Source organism: Lactuca sativa, chromosome 2, assembly GCF_002870075.4.
Source record: "Lactuca sativa cultivar Salinas chromosome 2, Lsat_Salinas_v11, whole genome shotgun sequence".
Classification (NCBI taxonomy): Eukaryota; Viridiplantae; Streptophyta; class Magnoliopsida; order Asterales; family Asteraceae; genus Lactuca; species Lactuca sativa.
In genome coordinates, this window is record NC_056624.2 from 90621952 (window position 1) to 90638024 (window position 16073).

Genomic DNA, 16073 nt, shown 5'->3' on the forward strand with positions numbered 1-16073 from the left:
CTTGAATGTTTGAAGACAAAATGCCTAAATAAGAAAAACCCCAAAAGTATAATGTTAAAATATGAAAAACAAAAACAAAAATAGGATGTTGTGACATATAAATACATATAAGGATGTTGGTATCTATTGCAATTTGTTTATTACAACATTTTATTTTTTTTATTTCATCATATTAAAACATTATACTTTAAAATTTGACCAAGTATAGCAACACCATCAAAATATAGTAATTTTCATTGCTATAACTGGGTAATTTTATCAAAATACGAAGACTCCCGGTAATACTAAAAAAACACTAAATTACAATACTATAATTTACCCTGCAAAAGATCCATCGAGTTACCACTTTACACCAAACAGACTAACCTTGAAAATATTGATCACACTTACTCTAGAATTTGTAGCCATGGGTTTCCCAAGACAATTCAATGTTGTTTCAAGTTCAATAATTATTATACTGATGATAGATTGAATACCCATTAGACTTAATCACAGATTCCAAATGGAAACAATAGTATCTTTGTTTATTAATTTATGAAGAAATAACCTCATCCACACCTCATGGATCTCCTTTTTAAATAAAAAACCATCATAAGTTTAATAAACCAATAAACAAAAGTACAATGCAAATTCTACGATTAAAGAATATATATGTTTGTTACCGCAGCTTCCATATTGGACTTGGGACCTTGTCTAGGATACCAATGAAGTTGTAGGGACTGAAGTGTAAATTACAAAGTAAAATATATTGGTTTGATCTGTAAGTGCAAATGCTATTGAGAAGGATGCACATAATATATGCATGGAGATAACAAACAAAATATTAAATTCAACTTATTCCATAAAGCAAAAAAATATAATCATGTTAAGTATTTACCAAAAAATAATGATGCATAACATACAACCAAGAAGACAAAGACAACAATCCTGACCACATATTTCCAAACATGAACATCCGCCATTTGGTTCATTCAAGCATATTAGTACCTAAGAAGTATCACAATCAACTATCAAGTAAACACAAAGTAAATCTTAAAAACAACTAAAACATTTACCATAGTCTATCATATAATTTGAACCATAATTTGAAGGATTCATTGTAAAAAACATATAATAGATACTACATAACTACTGCTATAGTGCTACTACAAGCATAAGGTCAAACAGTCTAATCATATACAAACTTCAGCCAAAACCGGGATTCTCTCATCGTCTTCTTCATCATCCTCGTTTAATTTCTTACCACTTTCAGATTTCTTACCTTCAATTTCTCCGTTAACCTTTTTGTCTCCAATTTTTAATCCTTGTAGTCCGTCAACACATGACTTTTCTGCCTCCTCAGGCACCTCCGATTCCACCACCTTATCTGGCATACCCTCCCTACTGAAGGTAACAACATCATCTCCTATCATCTCCGACAACTCACCGCCTTTCTTTGGAGCACAAGCACCAGAAGGATCAACCTCGGTTGTGATTCCAATGAGTCTATCACCTCCAGATTCGTTTCCAGGCCATGGATCATTGATGCAATCTCCTTCTGATTCATCATCGAAATTGTGGAAAATATGTGAGCGGACAATGGTGGCCGCCTTCAGGAAGAATTCTTGTATGGAGTCCAGAGGCAGTGCACAATCCTCAAGACCCGCATCTTCGAGTAGTGGTGGTTTAATTTTATCCAACAAGCTATCGATATTAGCTTCTCCAGTGGCTTCCATTTGCAAATTCTTGGAAGTTGAATCCCCAGCACATGTATCAATCCACGTTGAGCAACAATCATAGAGGTATAATTTTAACATAGCTTCAAAATCATCAAATAAAAAACCTAAAATCGGAAATCAGAGCAAAGATTGAACAAAACCCTATTGGCTCCTAAAATCAAAGGCGCAATAAATGAAAATCAAGACTGAAGTCATAAAATCATAGCAAATAAAGGTGTTTTGTTCCTTCGTTAACAAAACCTAAAATCGACATCAAACAAAACTCAAAATTGATATCAGATCTCGAGAAAAAGAAAAATCTTACTTGAATATTTGAAGAAGTTGAGGAATCGTCGATTTTCGTGGAAGAATGTTCTACAATCGATCGATGAATCAAAGGATTAAGACGATGTGCTCGAAGAATCGAACGGTGTCTGCAACCTTGGAGAAGAAGAGCAAATGTGTAAGAAGGGTCTTGTAATAGTCTGTTCTCCTTCCACTTGCCTCTTCCTTATTGCAAATTGTTCTCCTTCCACTTGCCTCTTCCTTATTGCAAATCATCATATATAAATCGTCTACCTTTTTTTGTTTTTAGTTCAAAAGTTTCAAATTTTCTTGGAGAGAATGAGACTTGAAGATTAGGAAGCAATAATTTAAGGTTTCAAAGGAGAGAGAAGGATTTGGGAGCTGATTTCCTGAGATTACCTTCATTGTTGTCGTTCTTTGTGTGTAGAACTTTCTTTTCAAATTGGCCTAAGATTTGAGGATTTAGTTTACAAATTACTTGCTTGAATTTTGTAATTCTTTAAAATTTGATTTTAAAATTTTCACATAAAAGGGATGGGCGGGAAAAAGACATTGAAGAGCTCTTTAATCATGACATGTGGCAGAAGTTGCTTTAAAAGATAGACATGTGACATGTAAGAGAGGTTTTTATTAAGAACTAGTTTATAACCCGTGGGAACCACGGTTACAAAATTAATTAAGCTTTTTTAGTGAAAATTCAAAGTTATTAATCAATTATTTTAAATAAATTATTAATTAAGAGATTTTTTTAGTTATATAAAGCTATAATTATTGATTTTAAATAAATATGTGAAATTATATCACTTTATAATTTGTATTAATTTTATTTTAATACTATTAATTTAATGTAGATATAGTGGAAAATTTAAAATTTAAAATAATAATCAATATGTTGACATGTGACAAGTATTAATTAGTAGACATAATATGGTGACACATGACAAAAGAAGAATAAAACATACATTAATTAAAAGGTTTAATAAAATGACACATGTCAAAAAAAGAATAAAAATATTTTTTTATTAGAATAGGACCTTATTTGGAAACGGGGAAACGGGCCTTGTGCTTAGTTTGAAGTTACAAAAAGTACCGGTCTTTGGCCCAATCTTGTAGATCGTAAATTAAGCACAAGATCTATGAATAGCCTGTTTGTTCACATCGTATAGACTAGATATAACTATATACTTGAGCCTAAAACTCCAAGGTTTTCGCTTTTCACCATCTTGACGTTGTTCTTTCTTCTTCTCCTATGGATTTCGAATCGAAATACGAGGTTTCGCGCGTTGCCACCTTCATTCGCAGCAATAAGTTCAAAAGGGTAGCTTTACAGGTACTCCATGTATGGGTGCTCTGTTCAATTTTCATTTTCTAAATATTCACGCAAAACCCTAGTACATGAAGCAAAAGGACTTCGCTTCAACCAGATTAAACGCCGAATTTTGCTGATTCCCTAGCTTCTCTGCTATAGAGTTTGTTTGTTGGTTTATAACTTTTTACGGAATTAGGCCTAAACTTATTGTTTTATATTTTTAAATTAACAACTGGTAGTTCAAAACTCCGAATTGAGTTGAATCAGTGTTGCCATGTGAAAAGAAAGTTAGAACAGTTTCACGTTGATCTGTTAATAATTTCGAGACTGACTCAATTTCTTTAATGTGTAGTTCCCCGATGAACTGCTAAAGGACTCCACTCGAGTTGTGGGCGCTCTACGTAATGCGCTTTTTGGGTTATGTTGCAAAGGAGACGATAATGAAGTGAAGGATATTGGGTTGTATGTAATGGCTGATACTACTTATGGTAGCTGCTGTGTTGATGAGGTTGGTGCATCTCACATTAATGCCGACTGTGTCATTCATTATGGACATACCTGTCTAAGCCCGTGAGTACATTACATTTATAGTCTTTTTTAGGTGCTGTTTCTTTTTGACTTAATGGACTCAAACCAGTAAGCTAAGTAAGCTATACATGAGTCATGACTCATGAGTGAGTGTTTCTTTTAGACTTAATGCAGAAAAATTGACTTAATAGAGAGGTGTTGCTATTAAGTTGTAATTTTCACAAATTTGCCCTCATTTGTTCTTGCCTTCCCTTTTCCCCAAGTGGGTTGTCCTTTTCCAAACATCATTTATTCAGATAACAGTTTATCTGGACAACTCTTAATGGGGCAAAATGAAATAGAAGTTGTTGAGATACACAGGGAATGTGCTTAATGGGTTGGTTAAGCACTTAATTTAGTAAGCTAAAAAACCTGGCTTATTGTATGAAGACATCAATCCTTTACCTAATTTCCCTTCTTTTTTCCCTCTAAACCCATCTCATGTTACATTGATGAATATTGTTCCATTTTGCTGTTGGAATGGAAGGGTAAAATGGTCATTTAGTCATGTTCAAACAGTTTATTCCAGTCTAGAAAAGAAAAAAACTTTTTTGTATACAACACTTTATCCATACAATCAAACATCATTATCCATGTAGCCACTTTCCCCATACAAGTCTTTATGGGGAAAAAAAAGATATCTAATTCTTTTTGGAATAAGTGCTATTAAGCTGCTGAGTTTCATTGTGTGTTGCTCTTCATATTAGGACAACTAAACTTCCGGCATTCTTCGTTTTCGGGAAAGCTCCAATAAATGCATCAAACTGTGCTAAACATCTGTGCGGTTATGCATTGTCTACTACGAAGCCTGTAATGGTAAGTTGAGTAACTTTACTTTTTTGAACTTGTGGTGGGAAGTAGATTTTTTTTTTTTTTTTTTTTTTTTTTTTTTTTTTTTTAATTTTGAATTTGGTTTTGAGATATAGGTACTAATCACTTCCAAAACAATTTAATACAATTTTGTTTCTTTTGATTGGGATCAATAATCATTCAAGTCATGATGCCGAACTAATAGATGCACATACCATCTTTTCCTTGGGATTTTATAGTTCCCAACTTGTACAGTTTGTAACTCTGAAGGGTCTGTTTGGTTTGATGGAATAGAATGCCAAGTAATGGAATAAGTGATCACATTCCATTATATGATGATGTTTGGTTAGCATGTATAAATTGCAATATTACAGTTTTACACATTCTTTAGCTATAATGAATAAACTTTTTATTTATTAAACCCCAAATAAGATATATTTTCTAGTTTGTTTTGGAAAATAAATTTGGTGGAAGATTTGTGTTCATTAATAAAAGTGGGTTATATTGCTCCGTTATGTCCTTGAGAATTAAGGGATCACATTCCTTAAAAATTTTTGGTTCCGTAAACATTTATTAATATAGTTTTGTTGGTGAGTAAATGAAGGTCCTTTTTGGATTGGAATATGAGCATGCATTAAAAGATATCATAATAGAAGCATCAGCATCAGCAAGATGTAAACTGCATTTTGCGGATGTTATGAGTCAAGCTATGATTCCAAGTCCAAGTCCAACAAAAGGTTCTGAAATGAATGGAGACGCAGCAACAACAACTTATAGGATCGGGGGATTGTTTTGGAGTTTAAATGAGGGTCACACTATGGATGACTACTCATTGTGTTTTATCGGGCCTGATAATTCAGCTTTTGCGAATCTTGTACTTACCTTCAACGCTTGTGAAATAGGTACTCAAATACTTTTCACTTAATTACCTTTCTTCTATCTGTACAGCTATACATGCTTGCCTCTTTTTTACTTAATCTACCTTTCTTCTTTTTTCCTCTGTTGATTAATACTGTTTAAACTTTTGCTTTTTTCGAATGTAAGGCTGGTTTATTCAGTCTAGAAAAGAAACACACATCATTACTCATTCAGCCACTTTACCTATACATCACTTTTTCCCTTGAGACCGATTTCAATTTTGTGTACCAACTATAAAGTTGGTACAGGGATTGGAATCTCTTATACCTTTAAGCAACTAGTTATCTGATTGTGATTATATTTTCTTCTGATAATTAGTCATTTTTTTATCTCTTTATTTATTTATTTATTTATTTTTGGGTAACTTTTCAGTTAGATACGATGCAACAGAAAATGAAATGTTAACAGATACGTCTCAACAACGAAGAATTCTCAAGCGTAGGTACTTTTTGTTGCTTAACTAACTGTCTGTACAAAAATTGAAAAAACATGCATGTTAATCTTACTACTACTCGAACAGTCTCTCATCTTTATAATGTTTATGCAGATATTACCTGGTTGAGAAAGCAAAAGATGCTGAAATTGTAGGAATATTGGTGGGAACACTTGGTGTTGGTATGTTTGTTATATTATGTTATATATGAGCTTATCTGTTGTTGTATTTGTTGTATCTGTTACTTGAATAACATAATAATAATAATAATAATAATAATAATAATAATAATAATAATAATAATAATAATAAAGATGTTATTTTGATTGATTTGTTGTATATGCAGCTGGATATCTAAGTATGATCCATCAAATAAAAGAGATGATTACAAGAGCTGGGAAGAAGGCCTACACGCTTGTCATGGGAAGACCAAATCCTTCAAAACTTGCCAACTTTCCAGAGGTAAACTTTACAATCTTCTTGTAAATTATTATCAATTATTTTGTTGTGTGGTTCTGTTAACTTTATTTCCATTTCTTGCAATGATTGTCATCATGGATTATGAAAATTACTAAGGAAATTTTTGGTTAGCTAATCGGTCGGAATTGGTTGCATATGAGTACAAAATTGGAATACCATTTCTGAACCCTATTAATAACATCGTAGTATGTTGGTTTTCTCTTTTTCTTATTCATTGTTTAATATCTGTTTTGTAATTTGTTTTTATGTGTACTAATATGAATTATTACCTAAAATAAGTTTCATGAAGACAAGTGGTTTAGATATTTTTGCAAGTAAGTATTTAAAAAAAGTTTCGTGAAGAAGAAATCTGAAAAGGCCAGTTGGTATATTTGCCACTATTTACATTCCAATTCTTGCAGATACCAATTCCTTTAAATTCCAATTTTGCAGTGTAATGTCTTCATCTATATCTCTTGTGCACAAACTGCTCTTTTGGATAGTAAAGATTTCTTGGCTCCTGTTATTACTCCTTTTGAAGCTATTCTCGCTTTCAACAGGTACCGAAATAGGACTTATACCATCCTCCTCTGTTTATCACTTTCAACTTTTAGTATTATGGAAAATTGCAGCAAAATAGCAACATACTATATTCTTCCTACCAATAGAAATGTACCTAGCTACTTTTATATACCCACAAAAGCTGCGTACTTAAAAAAATTTCACTGATAAAGCCTGCTTTATGTTACCCATGATAGCAATTTACTTACACATAATAGGCAGCAGCATATGTACAATTTCTTCCTCATAACAGCAATGTGTAACAAATTTGCCTATATTGGTTTCAAGATAAAGAACATTGCTATTACTATTATTAGTAAAAAAAAGAGTAAAGTACACGAATGGTCCCTATGGTTTGGGGTAATTTGCGCGTTTGGTCCCTAACTTATTTTTTAAACTCGGATGGTCCCTACTATTTGTTTTTGTTATGCGCTTGGTCCCTACTTTTTGTTTTTGTTATGCGTTTGGTCCGTCTTACCTAAAAAGACTATTATTTAAATAGGGAAAAATGGTGAGGGCAGGTAAGGAAATGTGAGGGGGGTGGGGTTAGGGTGTGTTTATTTAAATAAATGGCAAAATAGTCTTTTTTACGTAAGACAGGACCGAGCGCGTAACAAAAAACAAACAGTAGGGACCTTCCGAGTTAAAAAAATAAGTTAGGGACCAAACGCGCAAATTACCCTAAACCATAGGGACCATTTGTGTAATTTACTAAAAAAAAAAGAATATAAGGAGATTGCTATTATAGGTAAAAAAATATAAGGACATTACAATTATTGCTAAATAAAATGCTATTATGAGAAAAAAAAAGTAGGTTGCGTGTAAAAATAGAGTAATATTATTGGTAGCAAGAGTAAAGTAGGTTGCGATGTTTGTTAGTATTAAGTATTAACATAACATGTTTACATGCATGTTTCAGGGGAAGTGAGTGGACTGGAAAATACATAATGGAATTTCAGGAGTTGGCTGTGGTCGGTATGGACATGATGCCCATGCCAAGAAAAGAAGCACGCTTTTCGTTCCTTAAAGGTGCTTACATAGAAGATCCTGATTTCCAACAAGGTATTTCTATTTCTTTTAGGCCACATCTTACTTGTGACTTAGATACAAGAAATTCCAACTTTTTATCCCACCCGAAAATGCTACACTACTACTGTCTGTACAAAATAATCCTAGAAAGTAGAAACTAAGTGTCATGTCTGATTAATTATTTTCTATATTAAACCATTATACTTTTTCTTTACTGTTTTTAAAATCAGTTACCTGGTTTTAAGAAGGGGCAAAATGCCAGATAAAAGCACATTGTACTTTCACCATTTTTTATTTTTTATTTTTATGAAATAAAAATTGATAAGATGGTGCTAGTGGGTTGTGCTTTCCGTATTTTACCCTAATATCAGGTAAACTGGAAAGATCTTTTACTTAGATGGTTGAAAAAAATACAATACTATATAGATTATAACTGAGCGACTAAATCCATCAAATTGTAAAAGTACAAGTGCTATCCTGTTAAATGTTCTTTTGTTGTCGGGTTGGGTTGGGTTGGGTTGTGGAGAAGATGTAAAGTTTATGTCCAGATAAATAAAGGATTCTCTTTCATTGGTATTTTTGGGCATCTGTAACTGTAATAGAAATTATATTATTGTTTTAAAGACAAAAATATATCTGACTTTTTGCATAAATAAGACTAGATGCAATGCAAGAAATAACAACATAAACCTATCTCCATTTATTTTTGTATCAATTCCTTCAATTTTTCTCATATGCAGGCATAAATAAAAGTCTATCACTTATAGCATTGTAGTTGTTTTATTTTTGTTTACAAGGTCTATCCGATTATAACACTAAAACTTGATTTCGCTATAGTTGTGCAAAGTACATTGCTACTTGTTGCATTTAATTTAATTTAATTTAACCCTTGTATTATTTATATTTTAAAGCAGATATGAATGGTGGAGATGAAGATGGAGTTGTTTCTTTAGTGAATTCAGAAAGTGCACTGCAGGAGCATGGTAAGGATGATAAGATGATGGTTAAGGGAAGTGCAAGATCAGGGTTAGAGTTTTTTGCTTCTCGGTCTTTTCAAGGTCTTGACATGAATAGTAATAGTAATGGGCCAGAGCCATTCATAATTGGAAGAACAGGTAAGGCGTCAGGCTATGACAATGAAACAAGCAAAAGCACCACCTAGATCCAAATCGCCTTTATGTTGTAAACTTGTAATTCTGTTTCTTATAAAGGAAATTGGATATTCATTCATCATACTTGTTATTTCTTTCCCTAATGGTGAACAAGATGATAATCCATTATCCATCCATACGTGAGAGAGAGAGAGAGAGAGAGAGAGAGAGAGAGAGAGAGAGAGAGAGAGAGAGAGAGAGAGAGAGAGCGATTAGGTTCAAGGCATCTCAGGGCATTTTGATTATCTTTCTCATCTTCTCGTGTTGTTTGTTGACCAAAGCATCTGCTTGCTTATTATGGAGACTGGACATTTTGAGTTCGTTTTTCAACAAATAAACATCATAATCTTTTATTAGTGGAATCGCTAGCCATATGTGATTTGCCTTTGCCTCCACAGTTGTGACATTTGTGCGTGGAATCAGCAACATTTTTAATTGAAGCCAACGCGTTTTCAAGTCTTTTTGACATTCACCACAAGCTTTTGAATTTTGATTGCTGTTAGGAAATCAACAGTGGTTGCAGTTGTTTGGTCAACCAATAGAGCTGACTCTGTTATGTTAACTGTGGTCAATTGACACATTGTGGAGATGGAAATTTTCTCAAAGTAATTGGAATAGGGAAAGTACCAATTCAGCATGAGTAAATCTTATATAAATTGAACAGGTTTTCAGTTTCTTTTTACTATAGCCCATCTTCTCGTTTTTTCCATCAATGTAAATCTTCAACTTGTGGTTTTACTTTAATGGAATAATCAATTGATATAGGAGCATGAATATATTCCACATCACCATAGTTTGTTGTCCTCATATATTCATCCATGGCTTCTGATTCTTTTTAAAATTAGTTTGAACTTCATGAGGCATTTGAAAACCAGGTTCCATCATCATGCAAACATTTGGAATTTGATCATCAATAATTTTAGAAGCTCTTCTTGTAGGTAAGCACAGACTTATGATAACTTACAAATTTTGTTAAACTTTTGTGTTGCATATTTGGCCTTTTCTGTAACTCCTTCGTTCAGCAACAACTAGCTGCCAATTTTAATAGTTTAATAATGGGTTAAGGTCATTTTTAGTTATTGGACATTTTCTTTTGATTTATTTGTCATTATATTTTGATTAAGCAATCATTAATGACTGAATTTGTTTATTTATTTTTCTTATTTTAGAACCGTTGATAGCTGGTATTGACGGCGTTGTTCCATGTTGACATAAAAAAATAGAAAAAAGTATAAAAAAAATATCAGAAGGACATTACAGTCATTTCAGTTTACCAAGGGACAAAAAACGCAACGAAACTACTTCAAAAGAACCATCAATCTAAAATGTCGAGGTTTGGACTAAAACCCCAAAAAATACGTACCATAGGTACCATTTTTGCAATTTTGTTAAGATACAACTGCAAAAATGTAAAACTATCATTTTCAAAAAGCTAACAGCTAAACTGTTAAATAATACGAGATAAACTAAAACCATAACAAAACCATTAAATTAGAACATTTTTTGCTAATAATTTTTTTTTAGATTTTATACAAAGAAATTGACAAACTAAAGGGACTATTTCTGCAGTTTTGTCTTTCTTCTAATATAATTTTTGCATTTTTTTTATTTTGAGATGTTTTCTAACGCCTCTAATTTCCTAAACCATTTGCTACCGCTATTTGTTTCTTTATCAAAAGAAAGGTGACCGTTCCTCTGATTCCATTATCCAGTCTTCCAAATCGAGCTCGCTCAACAATACTCACTTCATATCTGGATCAAGAATGGCGTCCGCCTCTCTCCTTCTTCCGCTAGGTAATACATATATCCTTGCTCTCGATCGCTAGTCTGAACGAGCCGTTAACATTTCCGTTTTCACGAATTCTTAATGGGAAATTGAGTAATTTTAGGTTAAACAATATATGGAAAGAAGGAAGCATTGCGGTAATGCACATTGTTGCAATTTTGATAGAAATTAGAGATTATATGCATATTTCACATGAACAAATAGATGTGATGGTGTTCATTGGGGAAGGAAAGGCAAGGGATATGGAGAAATATGTAAACTTAAACTGAAGATTAACTGACCAATGGGGGATTTAGTTGAAATGCATCCTCTTGTTAAACTTAAACTGATATTTAGGAACCAAAAAGATGATTCATGGATCATACAAGAAACCATATTCATTTGCTCTTGAATCATTACAGTTTGGACAATAGTATCTTACTTGTATGGACATGAAATACATAGTTAATGAACTAGTCTTGCTACGTAGCAGGTTCTTCTTTTGCTGTGAAATTGTCCAATAATTATGAAATAACCAGAGGCAGACCAAGAAGAGTTCCTGCAAAATATATGAGTTTGGGACTTAGGGCGAAAGCTTCACAAAGTGTTGGGTATGGGTATGAGGATGACATGGCATTAATTAAAAGGCGGGATGTGATTGGAATTGGATTAGCTATTACTGTTAGTGCTTCAAGCCTTCTAATTCAGTCTTTAAATGCCAAGGCTGCTGGGTTGCCACCACAAGAGATACCAAGACTATGTGATGAAACCTGCGAGAAGGAGCTTGAAAATGTATGGTGAGATTGCATATATCCCTCTACTTGTGGTTAGGTAGTTTATGAAAGGGTTTTGAATACACATTTATGCCTCACGTTTTTTTTCCCAATTATGCAAGAAATGTGTCCAAACTTCATTTTAAGACCACGATACACAACATTGTGACCACCTTAGGACCTGGAACCAGTTAAATACTTATTTATGCCACAATGTTTTGTCTTTTACATATTTAAGTAGTAGTGTTTCAATTATGTTACCACGGTTTAATTGTTATTGGTATTATATTGATCTTTTGGTCCTTAAATGAAACATCCTTGCATATTTCTTAATTCTTATAGAAAACCCCATTGTTGCATAAATGTGCATTGAACTCTTTTTGAAAAATGTGTGCCCTCTTTGCCAAAAGAAAACCCTTTTTGAAAATATTGAGGATTGCATATGCTCTAGATATCCTACCCGAAGCCAAGGCCCTTCCGTTATGGAAAGTGCACTAAAATTTTAAGAATGCATTTATGCAATATAGGAAAGAGATCATTTAGACTTAATGATGCTGGCGTAATGAAAATATAAAAGCCTAGACATGGTATTGGAATTTTAAAATTGCAATAGTTTGTATTAATTTTGATTGTAGTTTTCATTTCAAGCTTGTAGTTTTCCGTTTTTTTTTTTTGTTATATTCAATTTTGTTTTACAATGGTAACTGATATCTTACGCACAATTGCTCATCCACCTGAAAAAAAATAAACCAATTTTAAGAAGCTGAGGATAAAATCTCTTAGAACACGTTTAGGCGGCTAAGTGAAACAAAATCAACAAGTTATACAAGTTTATTCCAAGTATTAGCATGTAAGGTCATTCAATTCATCTACTTATCAATATGTTTTATGGGTTGTACTTATATATGCATATTTTGAGGTTATGAAGGTGCCTATGATAACTACAGTGTCTGGTTTGCAATACAAGGATATAAAAGTTGGTTCTGGCCCTACCCCCCCTGTTGGTTATCAGGTATGGACATGGTGATTAAAGTTAAAATTGTAACTAAAACAGTATTATGCTTTATTCCAGCCATAACAAACAAACAGAACAGGACTTTTACTGTGTTTGGACTAGGACTGATGTGAGACAAAAATTACAACTTTTCGTCCATCTGAAAAAAGTGGAAAAGACATGAATGAAAATGGCCCTAGAAATCTTGTGTCTGATATCATATCATTGTTGCTGATTTCAGGTGGCTGCAAACTATGTAGCAATGGTTCCATCTGGACAAGTATTCGACAGGTCATTTGCTGACTGAACTCTTGTTATAAATTTGTATCTGTGAGTACAATGATCGACACTTGTATCATTAATTAAGAACCCTATTACCAATACCACCTACTCGTTTTGTTTTCCATTGTTTTCATATGGAATTTTTATAGTTTTAAGTTTATAAGTTTGTTTGGTAAGAGAAAATGGTTTATGGCCTGCCTACATGTGAGTGAAAATGGTTTTCAAAATCTGTGATAGAATTTTGTATTTTTGTATATTTTTCACTTTTCAAAACAAGCCAAGGGATGGAATCTCAAATTCCAATTCCGCGAACCAAACCAAACCAAACACTCCCTTATTTTTGGTTATCAACAACAATTGTCCAGTAATCTATTCTTTGGCTTTCCATACAACGTGCCCTTCTCTTTCTATCAGCAATCAGATATCAGATATCAAGTCACATGTTGATGTGTGTTTTTATATTTTTTTTTATTTTTTTTTATAAGTTGTCATTTCTCTTTTGGCTTCTACTGAAGTAGTTGGGTTCTTGGAAATTTTCAGCTCTCTGGAAAAGCGTCAGGTTTACATATTTCGTGTTGGCTCAGGTCAAGTAAGTTCCATTTGGTTTTTCTTTTTTTGTTAACATAAGCTGAAATGGTTTCGTTTGGTTTGTAACATTGTACTCTGTTTAATCAATGTCTAAATGCAAGAAATAGAAATGAACTTTCCAATTTTTCCTGTTGATTGTAACATTGTACTTTCATTTTCTTTATTGCAACATTGTACTTTCAAGTTTCAACTTATTTCTGATTACAGCATTGTACTTTGAAATTTATTTGCAATCAGAGTGATTGGTAATCATGGTAGATTTTTCAAAGTACAATTGCTTTATACATTTGGATTTTAGAGCAATTGAGAATAGTATACTATGTTGTAATAAGAAATTTTTTTATCTTTCATTCTTTTAGTTTTTGGCATATTTAGTCCCTCAAGTGTCGAAGATGTTCCGAAACTAAACAGCATTATAAGCTAGCCCTGTTTTAGCCCTTTGTGTTAGCACCATGGAATTGGATAGTGACTGAAATCGCTGAATGCAGGTTGTTAAAGGACTCGATGAAGGGATTCTAAGCATGAAGGTTGGAGGAAAACGTCGACTATATGTTCCAGGATCTGTAAGTTTGTTTATATATATGCTACAATTGACAACAAGAATTGGTTTCTTCTTTTTAGAAAAAAGTGAAAAACAGATAACATTATTTAATCATAATAAGGTTTTGTTTCTTTTTTACTTAATGGGGATAAGATTTAATCTAATAAGCTTTTAGAGTGTTTCTTCTTTACTTGATGCAAAAAAACAACATAATAGATAAATGCGATTTACCCAATAAGTCCTAACTTTTTACAGATTTGACGTAATTTACCCAAGTCTGTCGTGATTTTCTCAAATATCTTCTTGACCAGCCTTAACATGGCCCAAGTATTCATAACTAGCCTTTTGGTGATAAAAAAATCCATGCCGTGTTTTTAGAAACTTTAATTGATAATTTTTATAAAACAATCTATTTATTGTCAACTTTTGGTCTTTATTTGTGTTAGGTTTTGGTCTTTAAAAACCATTCATAGTGACGATGAGAGGGGGCATTTGTGTTTAATTAAAGAGTGAACCAGTTGGTCCAAAAGTTGATTTGCTTATTATAGTATCCCAGTCTCATTTCCTCCAATTATAAGCTTATAATTTGAAAAATCTATTCAATTGATACAATGCAATATTTATTGGCATAATGGTAGATTTTGAAAAGTATAAGAAAAAAAATTGAAAGTAAAATGCTATAACTAGGTAAATTTTTTAATAAAAATTTTTTAAGTACAATGCTGTAGTAAAAAGAAATGAGTGTATTATGCGATAATCAATAAATAAATAAAAGTAGGATGATATAATTATGAGAAATTATATATCCTTCTACTCATTTGAAATGATGACAAGTGTATTAAAATATTATTAATCTTATCCAAAATATGACACATGTCACAATTTTATATGGGTAGGATGATAAGTAGAAACAAAAAATAGAAGGATATTTAATTTCTCTATAATTATGTGATTTTTGTGTTGATGTAGTTGGCATTTCCCAAGGGCCTAACTTCAGCTCCAGGACGGCCTAGAGTCGCTGCAAATAGTCCTGTCATTTTCGATGTGAGTTTGGAATACATACCAGGTCTCGACGATGAAGAAGAAGAATAGTAATATGAAATATATACTATTACTACCTACTTTTTGTCATGTCCATAGTATGTTTGTTTATAGAGCTCACCCTGAAAGGAAAATACTCAAATACAATCTTCCTAATTTACCCTTCCTTCTCTTTTGATCATCCCGTAAAAGGTTGTACTGCTAAAATGTATCTAATCATGGACAAAATCATCTTTTTTATTTGTAAAATGAACTTATCGTTTTGTATGTATGTATTTTTACTCGGTATAATATCAAACAAAACATGGATTCACTATTGTGTCTTCAAAAATCAAAATCCATTCAACAAGGTGCTAAGGGTAAACTTAGGTTTTCGGTCGATCAGAATTCTATAATATAATAAAATGATTAACTATATATTATTAAAAATAACAATATTGTTATCATTTAACTTTGAAGTAATAACTGATAATTTTTTTTTTAAAAATTACCCAACTTAGATTGAACATCTTGTAGATCCTTGCATTTGCGAGTGACCTTTCAAGATTGTCTTTTTACCACAACCCTCAAAACGATGTCCACAGACTTAAAGAACATTGGTGGGTTGACCCACCTTGATAAAGCGGCATTTCGGTCCACTCGTACAAGACCAAAATTGTCTACCAGGTTTAAAGTTCAGCCATGATTTAAATTCCCACCAACAAAAATGACAATTTCTTCGATTTTTTGGTTGCAGTTTTGGTCGATCGCAAATAAAAAATGGAGAAGTCTAGGGAAGAAATGATATTGAAAACATTATTGAAGAGAAAACATTGGGAGGAAATAGAGATAAAATGACTAAATTGATCC

At 32.5% G+C, this 16073-nt stretch overlaps 3 protein-coding genes across 6 annotated transcripts; 2 read left to right on the plus strand and 1 right to left on the minus strand.

Moving 5' to 3' along the window:
- Positions 1 to 1172: 1172 nt before the first annotated feature.
- On the minus strand, positions 1173 to 1715 carry LOC122196594 (uncharacterized). Its single transcript, XM_042899691.1, has one exon. The coding sequence runs from the start codon at positions 1713 to 1715 to the stop codon at positions 1173 to 1175; it is 543 nt and encodes a 180-aa protein (XP_042755625.1).
- Positions 1716 to 3154: 1439 nt separating this feature from the next.
- LOC111890018 (uncharacterized) lies at positions 3155 to 9319 on the plus strand. 3 transcript variants are annotated; one of them, XM_023886182.3, is made up of 10 exons: positions 3155 to 3333; positions 3665 to 3882; positions 4587 to 4695; positions 5294 to 5591; positions 5980 to 6049; positions 6155 to 6222; positions 6387 to 6502; positions 6953 to 7059; positions 7980 to 8122; positions 9001 to 9319. In XM_023886182.3, exons 1-10 carry the CDS (start codon positions 3253 to 3255, stop codon positions 9249 to 9251), a joined length of 1461 nt encoding a protein of 486 aa, XP_023741950.1. In that variant the 5' UTR covers positions 3155 to 3252; the 3' UTR covers positions 9252 to 9319. The 3 variants fall into 3 exon arrangements, with proteins under 3 accessions (XP_023741950.1, XP_023741951.1, XP_023741954.1); XM_023886183.3 differs by having other exon boundaries at positions 3161 to 3333; positions 9004 to 9319; XM_023886186.2 differs by lacking the exon at positions 3155 to 3333 and having other exon boundaries at positions 3665 to 3820.
- Positions 9320 to 10877: 1558 nt separating this feature from the next.
- Positions 10878 to 15537, plus strand: LOC111890015 (peptidyl-prolyl cis-trans isomerase FKBP16-3, chloroplastic). 2 transcript variants are annotated; one of them, XM_023886178.2, is made up of 7 exons: positions 10878 to 11034; positions 11499 to 11797; positions 12698 to 12790; positions 13014 to 13063; positions 13595 to 13643; positions 14131 to 14205; positions 15153 to 15537. In XM_023886178.2, exons 1-7 carry the CDS (start codon positions 11004 to 11006, stop codon positions 15273 to 15275), a joined length of 720 nt encoding a protein of 239 aa, XP_023741946.1. In that variant the 5' UTR covers positions 10878 to 11003; the 3' UTR covers positions 15276 to 15537. The 2 variants fall into 2 exon arrangements, with proteins under 2 accessions (XP_023741946.1, XP_023741947.1); XM_023886179.2 differs by having other exon boundaries at positions 12707 to 12790.
- Positions 15538 to 16073: the final 536 nt, after the last annotated feature.